This window comes from Lipophrys pholis (genome assembly GCF_963383615.2).
Source record: "Lipophrys pholis genome assembly, chromosome: 8".
NCBI classification, from domain to species: Eukaryota; Metazoa; Chordata; class Actinopteri; order Blenniiformes; family Blenniidae; genus Lipophrys; species Lipophrys pholis.
The window spans coordinates 17,470,731-17,492,774 of NC_137630.1; the positions used below are offsets into that span (position 1 = coordinate 17,470,731).

General features: G+C 41.4%; 3 protein-coding genes across 3 annotated transcripts in view; all 3 read left to right on the plus strand.

Moving 5' to 3' along the window:
- mical1 (microtubule associated monooxygenase, calponin and LIM domain containing 1) overlaps positions 1–2,003 on the plus strand; it is a 33,109-nt gene extending 31,106 nt beyond the window's left edge. Inside the window, exon 25 of the mRNA XM_080469225.1 lies at positions 239–2,003. Within this exon, the coding sequence (XP_080325351.1) occupies positions 239–432 (194 nt within the window). The 3' untranslated portion in view covers positions 433–2,003. The remainder of the gene's footprint in view (positions 1–238) is intronic.
- A 4,796-nt stretch (positions 2,004–6,799) lies between these two features.
- On the plus strand, positions 6,800–17,212 carry camk1gb (calcium/calmodulin-dependent protein kinase IGb; the record flags this gene model as incomplete). The annotated part of the gene is made up of 13 exons (XM_080468520.1): positions 6,800–6,923; positions 8,459–8,570; positions 11,552–11,677; positions 12,323–12,397; positions 12,486–12,624; positions 13,191–13,314; positions 13,753–13,828; positions 14,065–14,177; positions 14,285–14,363; positions 14,694–14,781; positions 15,197–15,519; positions 15,615–15,716; positions 16,389–17,212. 12 exons carry the CDS (start codon positions 6,800–6,802, stop codon positions 15,670–15,672), a joined length of 1,437 nt encoding a protein of 478 aa, XP_080324646.1. The 3' UTR covers positions 15,673–15,716; positions 16,389–17,212.
- Positions 17,213–20,553: 3,341 nt separating this feature from the next.
- Positions 20,554–21,444, plus strand: g0s2 (G0/G1 switch 2). The gene is made up of 2 exons (XM_080468521.1): positions 20,554–20,635; positions 20,755–21,444. The coding sequence occupies exon 2, from the start codon at positions 20,774–20,776 to the stop codon at positions 21,116–21,118; it is 345 nt and encodes a 114-aa protein (XP_080324647.1). The 5' UTR covers positions 20,554–20,635; positions 20,755–20,773; the 3' UTR covers positions 21,119–21,444.
- The last annotated feature ends 600 nt before the right edge of the window (positions 21,445–22,044 follow it).

Sequence of the window (22,044 nt, forward strand, 5' to 3'; positions counted from 1 at the left end):
GACAGCCAATCCGAGCACGTTATGACTGTGGATGTTTTCTCCACTAATAGGAACTTCAACGGTTTGACTTTTTTCTCCCTTCAAATGCTTTCTGCAGTTTACAGCATTCAGCCAGAAACCTTTTATTTATGTTTATTATTTACATGAAGAGATTTTGGTTCTGTTTGTCAGATGGCCATCGATAGTAATACGATTTTCAACTTAAGCGTGCCTGTTTTGTTTTTTTGGTGTGTGGCAGACAAGACGGCAGAGCAGCAGACGGAGGAAGAGCGGGTCCTTCAGCAGATGCTGGAGGTGGTGGACATGAGGGACTCTCTGGTGTCGTTTCTGGAGGAGAAGAGGCTGAAGGAGATGAGCGAGGAGCAGGAGGCGTTCTCCATCATGGAGGCTAAGCGCCACTCCAAGGCTGGAGTTCAGGTTCACTGGGAATAAGGCTTCCACCAGACCCAGGTGATGCTTTCACGTGCACCACTGTGTGACACTTGCTGCGTTCAGGAACCTGAAACTTTTGCAAAAGCCAAAGATATGACTCAGAAGGTGGCACACCTCAAGCGGTGGTTCCCTCGACATACAGGATTACGCTGAAGCGTCTGAGCCTGGAGGCTGAATGAACATCAGTTGCAATCCTCCCCCTAGAGGGAGACATAAGCCTGGAGATGTGAGTCTTAAAGCTGCTGCAGCTCACAACTGCAGCTAAGACCTTCCTGCCATAACACCGGGGTCATAGCAACAGACCACGTATGAAGCACCATCTTTATTGTCTGCTGCGCTATCGAACCACCAACAGATGATCATTACCCAGCCAGGGACTTGGCCCGGTTTAGTGTCAAAGACGTGACTCGGGTACAAACCAGAGACGAGCAGCATACAGTCCCAGCAGTGAGAATCCTGCCACATCAGATTCTGCAGCCTCTGCAGAGGTAGAGAAAACACGGGACGAAAAATGGTTTTTGATAATAGTTAGAGATCTTCAGTATTTTACTCATGTCATCAATAAATGCTACTGTCCACATAATATACATATCTAAAATCTATCTTTAATATTTGTACACTGATGAAATATAGCATCACCCTCCTAAACTAATAGCCAATGTCATTTTTTTCAAGTTGTTTTTTTGTTTTTTGTTTTTTTAACCAAATATAGAATATTTGATGTAAAAGAAAATTGTCTTGAGATTTAGGCTGAATAAAACCAATAATGTATTAATGACTAATGGTATAATCATTTTTGCCATTTTAAATGTAAAAAAGCCAATAATGTTATAACTTTCTCAATAGTAAAATAAGTTACTTTTTTTACTATTGTATTGCATTTTTGGCTTTCTTCCATGAGAAAAAGACAAAAGATATAACATTATTGTCCATTATAACACAATTAGTTGCTACAGGGTTAAAAAAAAAAACGATGTGTTTAACCAGAGACTTGGGCCATTAGTTTATGATGATGGTGATGTATTGAGCAAAATAGGAGGGATTTAGAATACTATAGAATTAAAATGCTGTTTGTTGTTGTTGTTTAGTTTTTTTTCTTATCTTGTTTTCATATTTGAATGTTAAAGACTTTGTTAAAGACACTTCTCCGGTCCACCGTGTCCCTTCCTGATCGCATGTGGAATAGTTCATCTCAGGGGTTTGATTGTTCAGTCCTCTCGGATCAGCGTTCACTGATGGCCTTCAACATTCGGCTGCTGTAAGACATGGAAACAGGAGGGTTAACTGGGGTGGGTTGATTAAAAAAAATAATAATAATTGGAAAAAAGGCACATGTGGGGCAGGTTAATTTATTTATCAATGCCATCATCTATCATTTGCAGGTGTTCCTGTTCATGTGCTGGATCAATAGCCAAAATCTACAAAGACCAGTTTGTTGTTTGTGAAAAAGAGCCTTATACAGTCATTGTACTGCTGCCACTTGGTGCCACCTGGACAGCACTTCACAGTATATCAAATAAAGATCATGCACTTTGATGTTTTACGCATTTGGTGGTGTGTTTAAAGACCGCAACCGTGTTCCTCGGGCATCCATGTTTTTCTTAGGCGGTGCATGTTGTCATAACCTCTGCTATGCTATAGCTTAAAAAAATAAGTATTGTGCAGAAGTCTTTGGGATCAGATCTCATAGGTGTTCCTCGAACGCAATTCAACCTCAGGGAAGTAAGATGGCACACACACACACAACCTACATAATGTGAGGTATCTGCAAAAATCTAGCATGTCACATGTTCCAATCAGGTGTAGCTATGTCCCTTGTACATGTTGAGAGTGGAAGAAATAATAAGCATGGAAACTTTGGAAAATCCCATGACACTGTTATTTTCCCTTCCAGCCAGCAGGGTGCACACTTACCCTCTTGAGTTAAACAAACCATTATGAAGCTGAAACGCAGGGGAACTATCACTTTTTTGTTGCACATTTTCTTCACGAACAGGAGTCGAATTTACACGAGTTTCATAACACCTAAAAAATAAGCCATGAACTATGTGGGCAACAAATCCCATTCATCCATTCTCGCCAATCTGCACAAATAATTCAACTTTGAATTTAGACTGATTCCCACATAAACACAAAATGTACTGTAGTTTGAAACCATCTTCCAGATTTCAATTCAACACAAGAAGAATTGTGCTTTTGTGTTGCACATAGATTTCAACAATAATGAGTTAAAGGCACAACGTGGTTGGAGCCAGACCAGTTAAAGTTGGACTTCTTGACAAACTCTTTGTCTGATTTTTCGGATCGCTGCAGAGGATGGTGACGCTACTATTTCTGGATGATTTGAAGTTAACTGAATGACAGCCTGAGATCGTCCACGTATTCGTATAATGAGCAGAAAAACACTGAGTCAGGACATAATGCAATTAATAACGGCTTCCAATAAACTGGATTGCTCTTGGATTAACACTCACCCACCATTTAGTTCTCATGCAACTTCAAATTAAAGCTGAGGTTATGTGAGCAGGGAACACTTTTAGAACCAATTAAATCAACTTATGTAACACTTTACTCACCAAAAATAGCTTTAAAATCCTGGTTGCTTTTTCTAAATCATTCGTTTTTTTAATGTGTCCAGCAGCTCAGACGATGTCCGACATTGATTTTCTTCATGTAGGAGCTGTTTGAACACTTTTCTGAACAAAAAGAAAGCAGTTTATGTAAGACATTGAGCATTTCCTTGATCCTTTTAGTGTAATCCATTCTACTGTCACTGTAACAGTGAGGAACCTTAAGAGCTTTGCCTGGGTTAATTGTTTTGTTGTTGCCCTCGGGAGAGAGGACGGCTTTGTTTTACATCAGTTTAACGACATAATTGAAGATGGAGTCTTTGTTAATCCCGCTGGCATGGTTAAACCTTTGTCATGGATTAATGGTTACACAATTCAAGCTGGAGGTCACTGCTTTATTGACGATTTCTCACACAAAGTGTGCAGAAGAAACCTGAATACCAAAAGTAAAGCCATGCAGGCACTGAAACTCTTGCAGGACTCTGCAACCCTCATGTGCCTCTAAACGCCCCTCTGTATCAACTCCCTGCAGTTTTCAAAAAGATCTGTGCAAATAAACACGTCTGATCAATCTTATTTTGATTTTGTTACACTGCAAACAATCTCTTCAAATGGACTCCTAACTTCCAGCCCGACTGACTTTAACTGAAGACTGGGGAAAAAAACACACAAAGAAACAGCTGAAATAATTAATAGTTAAAACTTGAAATAAAATGTCAACAGATGTGTTAGATGCTTTGTATTTAAAATATCTGGCCAGTCTTTATATGAAGTCTGCCACTGTCATAACTGTTAATACTTTTCTATAATGAGTTATATAAACTGAACTATTCAATTCACTTCAATTTTATTTAAATAGGACCGAATACAACAAAGTGATTTCAGGGCTCTCTTACAGAGAAACCCAACAAATCCACATGAGCAAGCATCAGCAACTGTGGAAAGGAAAACAAGCAGAATCTTTTAGATTTTAGGGCCAATAGTGTTGTAGCGGTTAATACGCTCGCTTCACAGTAATAACATCCCCAGTTTGATTCTGTTTTTTGTTTTTTTTAGTGTGACGTTTGCGTGTTCTTCTGTGCATGCATGTTTTTGTTTTTTTTCCAGAAATCCAGGGACGAGTGTGTGACTTAGAATCAATATGTGTTATCCTGTAAGTCTGACAAAGCAGGAATAGACGATTAATGAATTTCAGATCTGCTTGCATGCGCCTACCCTCCTGCTGGTGATGTGCTCCTCGGTGGTGCTTTGTAATTACAGGAGCTCTCTCCTGTGTGACTGTGTTGATTTCATGCAGGTTAACGTCCATCATCAGAGCTGACACACTCATTACACAAGCTGCCGTTTCCCTCAGGCCCGATACCTTTTTTCCTGATTGGAAAAGACGTCAACTCATTCTGACTCAAAAATAAACATTCAGAATGGAAGATGACCGTGAAAACCCCCTGAATCGGTATCCATGACAACACCACGAGCCGGTCCAGCTTTTGATGGTCTGTCTGTTTGCAGCTTTATAACTAAAACTCTGGGAGTTGAATTTTCTCAAAATCACCTTGGCAGATCAATACTTCAGCCTTCGATGGCAGACATCATAACAGGACATTTTGATTTCATTTCCAGACTTCTACCTGCAGAGCCGCCAGCGTGTTTATGCTGTATAATGAGAAATATTTGAAAATATTTAGCACAAACTGGTGCTGTGTCCCGGAACGTGTTCAGTAATTAGGTAGAGCGGTTGTGAACGTGTCATTACATGCTGACTCCTTGTCTGGCAGATGACACGAGCCACTGATGCAGCTTAATACATAAGCTTGTTAAAGGTGGCCGCAGTGTACAGAGCATGCTTCCAGCCTCAAGCTGCATGTGGCACACGCGGGAGAATATCTTCTAAAGTGAAGCGGGAATCCATTTAAGACATTATCAACGTTTTCTGGATGTATCCACTCTGTTTATTCAATGCAAGACATTTCTTCTTGATCATTGTTGTTCTCTAGGTGCGAATATTGCTTTTAATTTGCTTCCTATATTGTAAATACATATTTTAATCTGAGGTTATTTAAAGGAGTCTGACTGTGAAAAAGGAAAGCATTTCAAACGATAACGTTTAAAAAGAGTGAAGGGTGAAACTATTAAGTATCTTATTAACCCTTTAAATGACACTCTTCGAAATATCTCAAAATTTCAACTAAGTTGTGCGACTGAACAAGAAATTTTGACTGAAAGACTTTCGATCTGGAGGAGCTGCGGAGATCCACAGCTCAGGTGGGATGATCTGTCTATAGAACAACTATCAGTCCAGTACTCCACAAATCGAGTCTTTGGGCAGAAGAAGTCGTAAGCCATGTTGGGGACACAGCAAACATGGAAGGAGCTCTGGTCAGAGACCAAAATGTCTTCTTTTTTTTAGACTAAATGCAAAACTAACACTGCACATCACCTTGAACACACCATCACCACTGTGAAACATGGTGGTGGCAGCATCATGCTGTGGGGATGCTTTTCTTCAGGAGGTTCAGGGAGGCTGGTTTGATTTGATGGGAAGATGGATGGAGCCAAATACAGGAGAATCTTGGATGAAAACCTGTGAGAGTCGGCAAAAGACTTGAGACTGGGGGACGAGGTTCACCTTCCAGTCGGACAACAACCCGAAACATACAGCAGAGCTGGAAAGGTTCAGATCCAAACATATTTATATGGTAAAAGATGGCACGCTGTTCACAGATGCTCTTCATTCAAGCTGACTGCGCTTGAGCAAATTTACAAAACCTTCAGTCTCTAGATGTGAAAGCTGGTTCCTGCAGCAGTTATTGCAGCTAAACGTGGCTCTAGTATTGACTCATGGATATGCAGACACTTGCACACCAATTTTCAGGGTTTTTGTACTTGAAATTAGCCTAGTTAAGCAAAAGTTGTCTTTATTGCTTGTTTCCTTTAATACCTTCTTTCATCTGAGTATTTGTAACAGCTGTTTTCCTTTAAATTGAAACGTCCTTTAAATCCATTTTCAGTGCTGATACTCCCTGTTGTTGGAAGCCATCAAACATTTTTAAGTTGGGTAAATATGAAGCACATTACTGGTGCATGTAGAACATGTGAAGATCGTAGTTTTGTATTTACAAATATTTTTGAAATTTTAATTGTGATGATTGTGACATCTGGTTAAAAGAAACACAAACCCATCCTATTTCAAGAAATACTCAAATGTTTTTGAAATATTGTATTTTCTAATTTCATTACTTACAGGCATGTAATCGTTGGGAATAAAACTGAAAAGTGTTCAATTAGTTGAGTTTTTTTGTAATACATCTGTGTAAAAACTTGGAATTATAGGGGAAAAAATTAATTTTGGGGAATTCATGCGTCAGTTGGTGAACATATAAACTGAAACTACTTAATTTATAAACAATTATTTTGAATTTACAAACAAACCAAAAAACAGTTTTTGTGTAGTAAACCTAAAACATACAGAAGATTTTAGATTGTATTGTATGACGTCTGGTCAAAAAAATATATATAAAAAATTGAAATCTGCTTTGATAAAACATGCTATTTTGAATCATTCTATTTTCTATTTCCGTGACTTGTAAGCTAAAAATGAAAAATATTAATAAATTTAAAAAAAAAATTGCAGACACGCAGCGGGCACGGTGCGTGTTTGCGTGGCGCGTGTGCGCGTGTTTAAACGATGTCGCAGCAGCAGCGGCAGCAGCAGCAGCAGCAGCGGGCGGCTGAGTTCTGCCTCCATGAGCACCTGTGACCCCGCGCGCTCCTCCCCGCCCCTCCCCTCGCCTCCCTCCATGGACGTGAGCTCCGACCTGACAACAGGTATTTGTGAAGTCCCAGACGAAGTAATCCGTCCAGACCTCGGAGAGCTTTCGGCAGGAGAGTCAGAGCGGAGCTCCACCAGCCCAGAGTCTCTCGGTAAGTCCCGGTCCCGGTCCCGGTCTCCGGTGCCGGAGAGCAACACGGGTCCTTCTCTTTAACAGGTGGATGGATTGTTTCTCAGTGAATGCGCTCCGGTTTAGGATGGAGGGACTGATTGGTATTCTGTGCGCCGTTGCGCGCTGCGCTGTGACACAGATTCCTGTATCCATTCCTGCAGATTCGGACGCTCAGGTGTTGGAGATGTGAGCTTTGATGTGAATATGTGATCGCCTCTCTGCCGCAGACTGATGTTTCCCTGCAGTTCAGCGCACGTTTTAAGATGCACACGGCGTCCGCTAAAATGTCCAGCTGCGGCTTTTTTTTTCCTTCTCTTTTCTCTCCACATGGTGCAGTTGGGGTGTTGTTTTCTGCTTTGTTTTCACTCTTGAGATCAGGTCGTGCATGCGTGACTCGATTGTGAAACATGCAGGAATCTGCAGAATTGATTTGCTGCAATTGAAGTGGAGAGAAAAAGAAAAGGCTGCAGGCTCGGACTTTGCAAAACCAGTTTTGAATTGAAAACGGGGATTTTTCCGCATTTCTTCTTACAGAGATTTATAATTTGATCTGATCTGCAACACGCAGCTACAATGAAATAAAAAGTGGTGCAGTGAAAACAATATGAAATCACTTTTGACGTCATGAAAATAGACGTGTACTTATACTGCGTTTTGAGGGCTATTAAGTCCATATATATACAGAATTTTACATCTGTCGTGACTTTTTTCTCTTCAGTTCAGACCTGCATTATTCTTCATCCAGTTACTTGTTGGAGGCCATTCTCCACTGAGCTATTATTTGCCCGTGACAAGGTCAGGTCTTCAGATCAGGAGTTCCTAATCCATTGTGTAAGAGTAAAGAGGACAGGGAAGTAAAGTGGGTAACCTGTACTTTTAAAGCGCCCCTAATCCTTCTCAGAATCCTTCCGTTTTTATTGGTGAGGTCTTTCTTCATACTCTCCTGTACTGTAACCGATGTTGGTTTATGTGAACAGAGACGTGTGTTTAGAACTGGATTTTATTGCAGATTATTATTTTGTGCAAGGAGCTTTTAGTCTATACTTTGTCTGAATTTTCAAAGTTTTTAAATGCAGGTTTTCTTGATCTGTTGTTCTCATTTACGCTGAGCTGTAAAACACAGTATCATCCAGTAGTGACACAGCGTCGACACAGATACTTCTCCTCTGTCTGTGTTCTACTTCTAATCCGGGATTAATGTGCCAATCTGTTGTCTCGCAGACAAAGTTACCTTCTTTGTCCTGCTGCAGACTGTCTGAGCGCCGCCGCCGCCACTTCAATCTTCATATCTGCGTGGTCATGACTCGATAATCCTCAATGACTTTCTGTTTATGTTCAGCACGAGGAGGGAGTCTCATCCTTAAGCCTGGATTATTAGTATTTGTGCTTGTGCTCATTGCAAACTGCTTGTTGAGGTTAAACAAATGAGGGAATCCGGGGGTGGGGGTTAGGAGGTGGCCGGTGTTCAGTGGCGTGTGCAATGATGTTTTTTTCTTTCTCTTTGACGTTTTAAAGAAATCCCTGTTGAAGTGCCTGCAGACATGGGTCGTCAGGAGGCCGACTACGTGTGGAAGAAGAACACCGAAAACATCCAGGACATCTTCGACATCATGGAGGAGCTGGGATCGTGAGTGCATGCCAACTTTCTACACCTTTTCTCTACTTCTTTCTTTTGTTTTGTTGTGGTATTCCAGGATTGAATTTGTCACCGGACGCAGGATGTTCGGCTCTGTTGAGGCTGAGGTTGAAACACACGGCGTGAGTAAAGCTCCTCGTGTGCTGTTGGAGCTGGAGGACAGATTACGGGTTTTTCATTGGATTGACATGAGGAGGCCTACTTTACTGAGGTCTTAGACAACAAGACGCCTGAGCTGTTTGAGTCCGCGCGGCAGGACGGCTCATTCACAAAAACATTCACGTCAAATCAAACATGAACTTTTCCAACATTTCTGCTCAGAGAAAATGGCCGGCGAAGCATTGTTCATAATTAAAGTAGGTAATCACTGCTTATTTTTGTCATCAACTGATGATTTATGTGCTTTTTAAAAAAAATGCCTCGTAAGGCGACAAGCCCTGTAAAGGGTCAAATAAAGCTAATTGTAATTTTCGTTCCAAAAATAATCACAAATATTTTGGTTGGATGTACACGTCTTGTTCGTTGAATATCAATCAAGGAATTGGCCGATTTAGTAAGAAAGAAATAATTCAAATTCTGTTCTTGACAGAACGAGTGAATGAGCGGACGGTGGCGGTAGGACGGGTTTGGTCAAATAGATCTTTGAATGAGCTGTTCCACGTTGTTTGGGATCTCGGCTTTAATTCCTCACAAAATAAAACACAGAGGGCACAATATGAAAATATTTTTATTTTGTTTAAAAAAAAAAAAAAATAATCGGAATATATGATATGAACATGCAGCCGTGAGAGGGGGGGGGCGGCGCTGGTACAGTGGAGAAGTGTTTAGCTCAGTCGCCTCATCGCAAGAGTACCAGGGTTTGAATCTTGAGTTAGTTTGTGTAAATGTGTGGATTATCTGTTGTTGTTGTTGTGATGGACTGCTTCACCAGGTGAATGAAGCGGGAATAAAAGATGGATGGATTAACAGACTCTTAAGGTCACTGCAGCCCTGGTGGAGGTATTTAAACGGGGATAAGAGACTTTGATCAACATGCCTGCGTTTCCCCAAGTGAAAATAAACCCGGTTATCCACTGATTGCAACGGAGGCCCCGAGTGGCCTGGGGGGCTGCTGGTTGCCCGTGTCACAACGGTAAATAAAGGCGTGAGCTGGCATGTTGTGGGTAAACAGTCGTGCTCTGAAGTTGCCGCTGAACACATCAGATGGTGATGAGATCGGGGAGGAAGTTGAGGCCCCTCCTGAGCACGGTACACCATCCAATATGTTCTTCAATTAGCGTGCAGCAGCTCCCTTCATTTCCCCAAACAGTTTCAGGACGCAATAGCAGGTAGTTTCACAGAAGAGAGGGTGGGAAACGTGTACATCCTTTATTAGGACACAGAGTGAAGCTTTGGAATCATCCACACAAGACCGTGGCTGCGTCACTGAGTGAATTTGCTGGGCTGTTTCCAACGCTCTGAGCTGATTGGTTTTCTCCCTGGTGTCTAGTTCAGTCTCTCCTCTTCTTGTTTTACACTACAACAGGAGGAAGGCAATCCAGAGGGGACCGGAGATTGCGTATAACACTTAATTCAGCCTTGTCCCGTCGGGGATTAATCACACATGAACAACATCCTCTTGGTTTCCTGGCAAGAGTCTCAGCTACTCGAGTCCGTTCGAGGGCACGATTTGTTTTAAGTCTGAAAACTTATTTTGTTTTGGTTAATGGTTCCTGAGGGTTTTCATGTTCGGCGCTTGATTGACGATTTCTCTTAAGGGTCACAGTATTTCCATCGTGAGCCGTGGTAACAAAGCAGTCCATCAATTTTGACGTGAAGGGCCACCTGCCTCGTTGAGTTTTCAGTGCGACTGCGGCTGGTTTCATATTTCTTTATACGCCGGCGTCGGCTTCTGGCCAGAGGACCGGGTGGTTTGTAGGTCTGACACCTGTCGGTGACCGACCTGACGCCTCGCCGTTCCCAAGGAGCTCGGCTGCACATGCTCAGTTTTCTGACCTTTGTGCCTGGAGCCGCCGGCCCGCCCTGCTGCCGTTTCCATTGCGTCAGGGATAAAAGGGCCTAATCCACCTGGCGGAACAACTATTCCCAGACAGCGCTGAAGATAGCAGGGGACGGCGAGCAGAGCAGAACAATAAGCTTCTGACATGCGAAGAGCTAAGCCGCAGAGGTCCACCACAGATCTTTTAATCAGCCCTATGATATTATTTATGCCCAGGGTTTATTTTTCATTGTGATGGTCTCCGGGAAATTCTGTCAAAAAAGACATTTACTTTGACAAGGTTATTTTTAAATGTAACGTTTTGACATTAATACATTTAGATCTAGCTTAAGTCACAAAAAGGCTTTGGTTGAGCATAAAGGACACACTTAAATCTATTAAACCTAATTTAAAGGCGAATTAGCTTCTTAGCTGGTCCTCATACTTTGAATTTGACAAATTTACAAAACAATGCACACCTTTACTGTGAAGAGATACACGGGAAACCTGTAAGATGTGCAAGAAATACATCTAAAAAGAGAAAAAAATACCTCAGATTAGTTTAGCATATTAGCATAATGAGTTGTCTCATAAACACTTTATTGATAAAAAATGGCATAAAACCATGTTTATTTTATTAAAAAAAAACAAAAAACATAACCCCCCTATCTCCTTTCTCTCTCCATGAGCTGTGAACCTTCTCATCTCGCTCCAGAAAAACCATTTTTCTCATAATGTCCATCAAATTGATCAACTTCCCAAACAGGCAAACGATACATATTCATATACAAATACATTATAGCACAAGGTCGTGTTTAGCACCTCTTTCTATTGCCCGAGAAGAAATCTCAGGCGATATCAGTAGTCCCATTACGATTAGCAATGCTCCTGCTGATGGTGGACTCATTTCCTCCGGCCATCCGTCAGCCAAGGCCTCATCATCGTCATCAACAACAACTCATTTGCACGGTGTGTGTTGGTGTGCTCATCACAGGGGGGCCTTCTCCGAGGTCTACATGGTGAAGGAGAAGAAGACGGGAAAGCTGTTCGCCATGAAGTGTGTGAAGAAGAAGCAGAAGAGAGATCTCAACCTGGAGAACGAGATCACCGTGCTGAGAAGGTAAAAACACATCTCAAATTCTAATCCCAGATCTGGCCTGTTGTCAGAGCAGGGAGGAGCCCCAATGAGCTGCTTCCTCTTTGGCTTCATGCAGTAGTGGAGCGAGACAAGGGGCGCTGGATTTTACTTTTCTTTTGCAAAATTACCACTCATTGTATTATAAGGTGGAAATAAGACTCGGAGCTGAAAGTAAACTGAACGAATATTGTTTTGCTCCACTTAAGATAGTGATTGCATACATTAATAAGTACTACTGTCCTTCAATGCAAAGTGTTATATACAAGAAAAGTACACTAAATATCACAGACTTTCACATTATGGGAATAAACATGCTTCACTTGTGAAAAAGGGCCAAAGTGGAGTCCAAGCTATTAGAACAAATGCAACAAAAATAACACTAATCTCAATAAGTGTAGCCACAATTTCTCCCCTATATTATATCATTTCCTTCCGTTTGGGATCGTTTATGAGAAGAAAATATAAAGAGATGCAAAAATGTGAAGAAACAGTTTTTATTTTGGAACTTTCTGAAACGTCTCTGGATCTTCTCCAGTGTTTTAGTTAGAAATATCTTTACGTACTGTTCACCTTATGACAGAAATACCAAAATAACAGTGTGTGTCTCCCCCCCCCCCCACCAAACAGAATCAAACATGAAAACGTCATTGGCATGGAGGATTTCTACGAAAGCCGGACTCATTTTTATCTGATCATGGAGCTGTGAGTATTGCATCAAATGGGCTCCAAAATAGTTTTTAAAAACATCTATTCAAAACTGATTCTGACTGTGGCGGTGGGTCTGTGTCAGTGTTTCAGGCGGTGAGCTCTTCGACCGGATTCTGGACCGGGGGGTTTACTCAGAGAAGGACGCCAGCCAGGTGATCCAGCAGGTGCTCCAGGCCGTCAGTTATTTACACCAAAGCGGCATCGTGCACCGGGACCTCAAGGTAAGACCCCAGCAACATAATAACACCCTCATGTGTGTGATTAGAGAGATAGAATCTCCCGCTGAAATCACTGTGAATCACCTTTTCTTCATAATTCTGACAAATTTGACCCGTAAAGCCCCTTTCACATAGAATTTAGCTTACAAGGTTATTTTCAATAAGTCACATTTAAACTAAAACACAACACACAAGACAGTACAAAGATTCTCTATCTTTAAAAATATCAATACTTTTAATCACTAATCGACTACAGTAAGCTTTTGAGTCTCACCCTACAGTTACTAATAACTAAAATCTACGAAAATGTACAGATAATTTTTTTATTTTTTTTTAATAAACTGCAACATAAGTTCACCAACTAACACAAGATAATGTCCGCAAATGTAATACTTTGTGTTGTGATCATTTTCACAAAACAATCCCTTTTAAGTTTATTTCTTCATGGTGGTTAATTCTCCCTGTACTGCTGGTGTTATATCATCCCTACCCCCATGACTTTACCATACAGTGAAAAGTTGAAGGATCTGAAGTGACAGTTGTTCGTTCTGTTGTGTGTTCCTGAGCAGCCGGAGAACATCTTGTACTACAGCTCGGATGAAAACTCCAAGATCATGATCAGCGACTTCGGCCTGTCCAAGATGGTGGACAACGGTGTCATGTCGACGGCTTGTGGCACCCCGGGATACGTAGGTGAGAAACTCGATCCGACTGAAAATAAAGCCAAAGCAATCCTACACAAGCAGGAAGAATTACTGACTTCCAGTTCCACTGTCAGAGATCCTGCAACATACCCTTAGTGACATACTGTAGTTTGTTTTCTGTCATATTATACTTAAATATACACATCATATTGCATGACTGATCTTGTTACAATCCTGAGAAAAGTAGAAAAGCTGCAATAAAGGAGGTGTCCCACTAGTATAAACCTAAAGCAGCTGAACTTAAAAGTGGTCCAGGATGATGGAGCAAGTCTGAACTAGAAATCGCTGGCCAATAATAGATGGAGACGAATAGTAGGACTGACACTGGAAGACTACACCCCAATATGCTTCATATATCCCATTGTTTCTCTTCACTTGGAGCGTTTAAAATTAAATTAAATAAAAAATCTAAATCTTTCTCCTCCAGCTCCTGAGGTTCTGGCACAGAAGCCCTACAGCAAGGCAGTGGACTGTTGGTCCATTGGCGTCATCACCTACATCCTGTAAGTATGAAGCTGTCATACCTGTGTAATAACTAGTCATTTTGTGTTTTTTTTCATCACTTAAATACAAAAAAGCTTGAAGCGTTGAGTCACAGCATTTTGACAAACTTAGATAGCTTAGATAGCATTTCTTTCACAATTTTCTTTATCTTATTATTATCATTCTACAGATTAGTAGGTTTGTGTGACCTTGCATTAGCAGTTCCTCGACTAAGCACTCAATGTTTTTACCGCAGACTCTGTGGATATCCCCCTTTTTACGAGGAGAGTGAAACGCGGCTCTTCTCTAAGATCATGAAGGCTCAGTTCGAGTTCGACGCGCCCTTCTGGGACGACATATCAGAATCTGGTGAGTAACCATGAGCTTTCGCGCCAGAACGCTCTGCATCCACACGCACAACTGTTTTCCCTCGAATGTGCATGTATGTTCATTTATTTCTCTGTTTCATTGTTCAGCTAAGGATTTCATCCGTAACATGATGCAGAAGAATCCAAACATGCGCTACGACACAGACCAGGCACTCAGACATCCATGGTAAGAGCTTCATGAAACACTGTTGTCTTACTTACTTGTGCACCACTATCACAGTTTTTGCATCGGGAAAGAAAAAGGAGGGTCCACATTTTATTAGGCTGGTGGTCATAATGTTTTTGGCCAGTCGGTGTATCTTACAGCACGCAAACGTGCACGTTGCTCCTGAATGCGTTTGAATTTGCTGCTGATTCCCTGTGCGAGAAACAGAGAATCAGCGTGGCGTTTAGGAGGCGATGACGCGTCCGCACTGCGTCACGTCGCTCACATCGATTCAGGATTAACCTCCTCGAAATAAAGTTAAGCGTTTTCTTTCGTCATCGGGTTTTCCAGGATCATTGGAAAGACGGCGCGGAGCCAGGACATCTACTACTCCGTCAGCGTTCAGATCCAGAAGAACTTTGCCAAGTCGAAGTGGAAGGTCGGTACTGCGCTGATTTCTTTGGCTTTGATGAGCTCACCGAGGACCTGCAGTTTATAGTAGAATAATCCAGTGCTTACCTAAATCCTTCCTGATGAAGGACGTTTTAAGACGAAACTGTCCTGTTAATCAGGCCAGTGACGGAGGATGAAGTGCTTTTTTTATTGTCAAGTGTTTTTGATTGAACACAAGTGTTTTGCTCTCTAGGCACAATTTCGATGGCTCTCCTCAGTCTAGAACAAAAAGTGGCATTTCGGTGTCTTTTAGCATCCGTGAAAGGAGGATCTGTCGTCTCTCATACATTGAGAGAACTCTTGCAAATAACTTTGACAAAGTCGTTTCTGTCATTTGGAAATTGAAGTATGTTGCTGTGGCTGTCAAACGTACTTCATCTCTGTCTCTCATCGCTTCGCAGCAAGCCTACAATGCCACCATCGCCATCAACCACATGAAGAAGCTGCAGCTGGCCCACTCGGAGCTCGCCCTGAAGAAGGGAAGCATCCCGGACATCAAAGTGGTCGACTTGTCCTCCCCAACAAAAAACCGCAAGCAAATCGATCCGAGCAAGCTGGAGCCCAAAGCGATGCATCACATGTCCCTGCCTGACAGCCCCGTGGAAATGAAGAGCCATTTCCACCCACTGAAGGCCAGCCAGAGCCAGTGCAACGCGCACCACACGCCCACCATAGCCGAGCAGGGAAAGCACGTCTACCACTCGGAACCCGCCAACCTCAACGGGTTTGTGTTCATGACGTCCGATGTTGTGGATTGAGGTGATTTCCGATCAGGGCAGCAGCAGCTCATCCTGACACTTCTCCTCTTTTGATTTTCAGGTACGGCAAAAACCGCAACGGTAAGACGGTGCAGACTGGAGTGTGTTCAGTCATGTGAAGGCTGCATGAAGTTTACATGGGAAAAAAAAAACGTTTTACTCGGTACGTTCACAGCCAACATTCACACTTGATATTCAAACAAAGTATGAAATGAGTTTTAGATGTATTTAACATCTGACACTTCCTCATAGCAAACTTTATACATACATAATACATCATTTGTATCACTATTTTATAATCAACAACAACTTTTTTATATATTTATCATATTGCTGCACTAACAAATAGTATACTCATTAAACAGAAGTACAACCAAGATACAAATTCAATAAAAATCAAACATAGATGTAATTATATAGATACACACAACAATAGATGGATCGATCCTTCCAAACCATTTCCTACACCTGCATCATGTTGTGTAATGCAGCCCAAAATAAACCCACATGATACAGCCCAATATTCAAAACAAGTAAACCCACCCTGCTTCCTCGTGTGTTGTGTTTCACATTAAAACATATTGTTACAGATATGATAATTACGTAGTTATGAAATATAAATACTAGATTTGCCCTCGACTTATTAGTTTTGAGAAACATGATTTCTTCTGAAACACTATAAGGAACCCCCCCCTCCATCCTCTTGTTTTTCCACCCTTATCTGAAGCTTGCTGTGCATAATTCACTCACTGTCTGAAATCCTCCCAGCCAAATGTGTGTGTGTGTGTGTGTGTGTGTGTGTGTCTCACCCTGCGTGTGTTTCTGCCCCCTGCAGGTCAGTGTTGCTGCTTTGACTCAGCATGCGGCTGCTTTGTGCCAGCGGCTCCACAGGTACTGTGAAGAAGAGGAGGCCGATCCTTTTCGGAGGGGGATCCGGGCGGTCTGCAGCATCCTCAGTCCACTAAAGAGTGCCTACGACCCTCCCCACCAATGACCCCGAAGCACGCAAACACGCACCCACTCACACACACCGTGATGCACAAGAGATTAACTCGCATGCACAGAGACGCTGGAGTCTTTGAACAGTATTTACAGGACGTCACTCGGCCTCCGCTCGGTCATCCATATAACTCAAGGTGAAGCAGCTCCGGACATCTAATGTCGCACAAGGAGCGTTTGTTTAGAATCACTTCGTGTTGTTTATGAAATGACTCACAATACAGTAAGATGAATGATTGTATCTTATCTTGTGTAAAAGCTTTATCCTGTAGCTGGCCTGCATCTGTGAGCACATCCTCTATAAGACAGGAAGTGCTTACTGCTTTTTTTTGTCGGAATATGTATTCTGTAAAGGTGTCTCTTATTTTTTATTTTACTTTTTATGAGATATTTGCTTTGTTTTTTATTAAATGAAAAAAATATATATATATTAAAGAGCAGATCAAATGCCACAAGTACAGTATATCTGAAAAAACTAGTCAACTCACATAAACTCACCTCATTCAAACTTGAAATGTTATTTATATAAACATTGTAAGAGAAAACTCTCTACTTATTAGCTCTGGGCAGTTTGCTTTTTGTCTCTTTTGTGGCTGTAAATCGATGCAACAAACGGATACTGATGTTATATGTGTAAAATAAAGCATGTACACAATCTGGATTTGGTTTGTTGGTTCTTCATTAATCTCAGTCCTACTCAACTTTGCAAAAAAAAAAAAAGAAACATTTAGTACTTAGAATACAATAATTAAAGATAAATGTGTATTTTATGAAAAAAAAAAAAAAAGGACAAGACTACATGTGAATTAAACAATAAAGACCCTCACAGCTCAGAGAATTAACATGGAAGTATTTCAAAAGTAGGTAAAAAAAACAATGGCACACACACACATACATTTTTAATAGAGTTTAAAGAGAACATGCAGAAATGTCATTACTGGGAATCAAACTAAATACTTCTTCATCTCGTCACTTTATAAATAAACACAGAAATGAATTTGATCCCTTGCACTGGATGTTGAAAACATTCAGGTGAAATTAGTACCGTGTTACCAAGGATGTTGCTTTTGCACATAATTATAAATAAAAGTGCTGCTGCTCAAAAGTAATCAAGTGACATGAAGTATATCTCACAAGTATTATTCACTTTTCAACTGCATGTAATTACTTAATAGAATAGAATTCACCCGGGTGAAATCACTACATTTCTCAGACAATCAAGTATGCATATATTACAATATATTTAAAAAAAAAAAATCTTAAAAGCAGGATTTTCTCACCTTTAACACGTTGATTTTTATTTATTTTTCAGTGTTCCTGAGTTACAGTCATACTTCAGTGTTGTTTGTTTGCAAGTTAAAACTCAAACAGTACCTTTAATCAGATTCCATGACCTGAGCAGGTACGACTCCTCCACCGCCCTCCGATTAATCCAAACCTCCAAGCCAGTTAGCAGGCTGTACTTCAGTGGGTTAGCTCGATGACCCGGCAGCCCCTCCGGCACGGTCAGGATTATCCCACACAGGTTCAGCTGGTGTCAGTTACAATAAGCCGGGGGGGGACGAACACGCTCATAAGCTGAAGTTTTCACTTTCATCGAAACACCTGAATCTGAGTTAGTCCCTGGAAATCCCCACAAAGAGCGTTGGAGACATGATGAGTATTTACTGTAGGTCTCCAGCAGAGGTGGAAACTACTGAACCATCCATCTCACGTACCGTTTTGTCCTTTTTGGGGGTCACAGTCGGCTGGAACCATCCGACTGTGGGTGAGCACACTCACATTCACACCTACAAACTATTATAAGATAAGTAACCTAAAAGTGCAATCACAGTTGAGAAATCACAGTCAGTATGTGGTGTTATTTAGGGGAAATGAAGACATACACAAGAGCTTTCCAACATACACACAGAGGAAACTCTCCTCCCACTCCGTCACGACTCCAGCGGCTTGGTGAAGTCAGCGCTCAGACGGATTCTCATTCAAGAGGCAGAAAAGTGGAGCAAAGGTCTCTGAACAGTCTCTCTCTATTTCCCGGCAGTGGTAAAACTGAACATGACTAATCGCAGAATCAGTGTGATTACCAGCAATGTTTGGAGGAAACAAAAGTAACGAAATTCCAGTATGAACATGATGAGAGGTTTTATCATTGAATCTAAACACATATAAGCTGCAGAGCAGTTTTTTTTTGTGTTTTATACTTTAATTTAAATATAATCTCAACCAATCAACTAATTATTGACCAGAAAACATTTCATAAAATAACATTTTTGAGTGGAGCAGTGGTACTGGGGGTAGCACTGTTACCTTAGAGTTGGAAAACCCTGGTCTGATTCTGTCAATTTGAATTTGACACAAAAAAAAGTAGTAGTTAATGCTCTAACCTCTCACAGTGTCTTTCCTGTCCAGTGATGCCAGGACCTGCACATGGGGAACTCTTGGACTTTTTCCATGTTTTATTTGAATGGAAACATCTAGAAAATGGCTATAATGATTATGGTGCTGGACAACTGAATTGAATTGAATTGAATTGACTTGTTAGTTAATTTCATTTAATTTCATTTAATTTAATACACTTGTCCTATCCTCCTATCCTCTGTTTGTTCTGCCATTTTGTTTTGCTTAGTGTTTTTTATTGTTTTTTTTGTTCTATATAATGTCAAAATGCTCAACCAAAGTAAAGAGTTAAAAAAATTGTTTTACATCAATAACGATGACAGAACATTAGTATCATGCGGTGATTAGGTTGTCATAGTAGGACTGTGAAAGCTTTTCAATGCATCTGGGGAGAATTTCAGTCTATTTAGAGATTTCTGAAATACGATGTAATGGGTCTATTTTATGCAAACATATTTTCATTATCCAAAAATATAAGGCGAAGTTGTGTTTTTAAGACGGACTTTAAAAAGTCACAAATGTAAGAGTCAGTTTTCAACAGCACCAAAGTATTGGACTTCTCTGTTTGTGCCCTGTCACGGGTTAACGCTGCGCCACATCGTTCCACTTCTTCCTGTCTGGAACACTCCTGTGGACTTTATACGCTTTTCTCCAGCCATGAGCCAGGCTGCATCCAGCTGGACTAAATGTTACTGTGTCACGCTCACATCGTCTGTTGCACAGATGTCAGACCCTCGTGCAGACCACTCATGACGTTGTCCAGTTCTCATTTTCTCCGAGCGCTGATGTCTCCGTCTGTCACAAAGATCACACTCATTTCCCAACTCACTCCTCTGACTTCACTCTTTCCCACAGCAGGGATCAGGGCCAAAGGTCAGAGTGTTTCAAGGCGAAGACGTCCACACACACATACACGCTGCTGCCTCTCTTTCTGCTGCGTGGTCAGACGGCGTGCAGGAATACCGGAGCCAGAGATGTTCAAGACAGCATGATTATGCTACTGAATCTTATCTTCTAGTGAAGCCTATCACTCCGGGATCAATCAGGAGTACTCCATGTGCAACCCGCGCTGCCGACAGGCCATATCTGTCAGCCAATAAGTGGGACTGACCTTCCACAGTGTCATTTGCTGTGATTGGAGGCTAATGATGCTCTCCTGATGCAGCTCAATGTGCATAATATCAAGTGACACAACACAAACTCCTCTTATCTGGTGTTCATCATCCTAATACAACACATTCTATGGTTTGCACTGTTTGTTTACACTCAGGATCACAGTGTTTCTGGAGAAGCTCATTTGGAATTTATAATGTATATTAAACACCATAACTTCCCATTACGATTGCTTCAGGGAGAACATGCAGCTTAACGCCAAGTCAAAACATGCAAAACTGGAAGGGAGAAGCAAGAATAGATGGATCTCGCACGCTCATAGCTGCGTAGCACAAACAGATGAATTCTGATGCATGTTTGCACACTCGGAGTGTTTGTTTCACCTTTTGCCCAGTCACCAAAAAACTAACTAGTGTGCAAGTGGCCTCATGAATATGCATTGTGTCTCCGTTGTGGGAGTTAACCTTGCTCTGAATGTGTTTAAAATGCAGAATCTCTCCCAGCCTCACCGCCTGCAAACGCTTGATTGTACTGGAGACTTGAAGTGAAGTCGAGAATCTCATCTGAGTCTGTGTGAGTACCTGCTTAGCATGTTTATGTTTAAGAACCATTGATTTCGTTTTGATCTAAGATCTTAGCTCTTGGATATTTTCCTCAAAAAAAACCCAACCACCTTTCTTTTCTCTCCATAGAGTCATCAGAAAGTGCAACATGGAAAACGTTGCAGAGATCATCCCCTTTGTCATGGAGATGCTGAGGCAGAAGCCCAACCGAAGCCTCCTGAAGATCTACATGCTGGGCTCCACACTGGCCATCCTTGGAGCGGTGGGTTCAGTGGTGGGGACGATTGTTCTGCCCTTTGTGGAGGAAAGCAGTGCAGAGGATGAACTGGAAGACCTCCCAATGAAGCAGAGGAAGAACCAGGTGTTGAAGGTACACGCCGACATGGATCAAACAGACGTTGTGGACATGGACACGATGGTTCCCCCCGAAGTTGCCAAATATCTGGAAACCAGTGGGCACAGAAGCTCAGCATACCGCTTATATGCTTCTTAGAGAAACTCTTCAAATAAACTGACTCTGCAGCTGCTGCTGCGCTCATAGTGGTAAATCAAATCACCTCTTTGAACTGGTTCGTCCGTCCTGATTCAGTATTCTAGAATGGATAAATGTCTATTTTGTGCTTTCGAATGAGTTCAAGAGATGAAATAAAAACTGCAGGTCACAGTACTACCAGGCTGCTGGCAGCTGACTCTTATGTATGGTGAACAAATGTGTGTTTTACTTCATTTTGTGCATTAACAGACGTGTATTTCTCCTCACAATGACCATGAGTTTGTTTTGTTTAAATAAACTCTGTGGATGAGATACTTACAAAGCTTTATGTGACATGCTGTGATTCTTATCAGAGAGTATAGAGTGAGTAAGCTGCCAGTTTTACCATGTGGTAAAATATCTGAGAGGATTATTGGTGTATGAACACAAACAAGCAAATAATGTAAACAAATAAACTAAAGCAAAACAACTTGGTTACTGAAAAAATGTAATCTAAATAACAAAACACTGTGGTCAGCTACTCGGGTCAATAAGTGACCAGCTCATTCCCCAGAGGATTTACTCAGCACCTAACTACAGGATAAAGAGGTTTTCACTACTTATAAGGCATTCATTCAAATAGTAAATTCTAGTCTGCTATCTAATGATATTTTAATAGTTCAAGACAGTAAAAGTCCATTAAGCACCATTTACCCACGCTAAACTAAGCTGAAAACAATTCCATTGAACAAAAACACACATATTTCCCACTTTGTAGTTTCAAAAGTCTCTAAATTGCATCAATTTCCCTGCACTAAATGATAAGCTCCATGCTATTGAGCACCACTGCCCTGTGATGTATGGTAGCCTATGACTGAAAGCATTAGATATAGATGTTTGAAAACTTGCACTAGATTTGTGCTCACAGTGCTTTGTTCAAGCATAGT

Coding starts and splice junctions, on each gene's coding strand:
- g0s2 (XM_080468521.1), top strand. CDS start 20,774: ATGGAAAACGTTGCAGAGATCATCCCCTTTGTCATGGAGATGCTGAGG.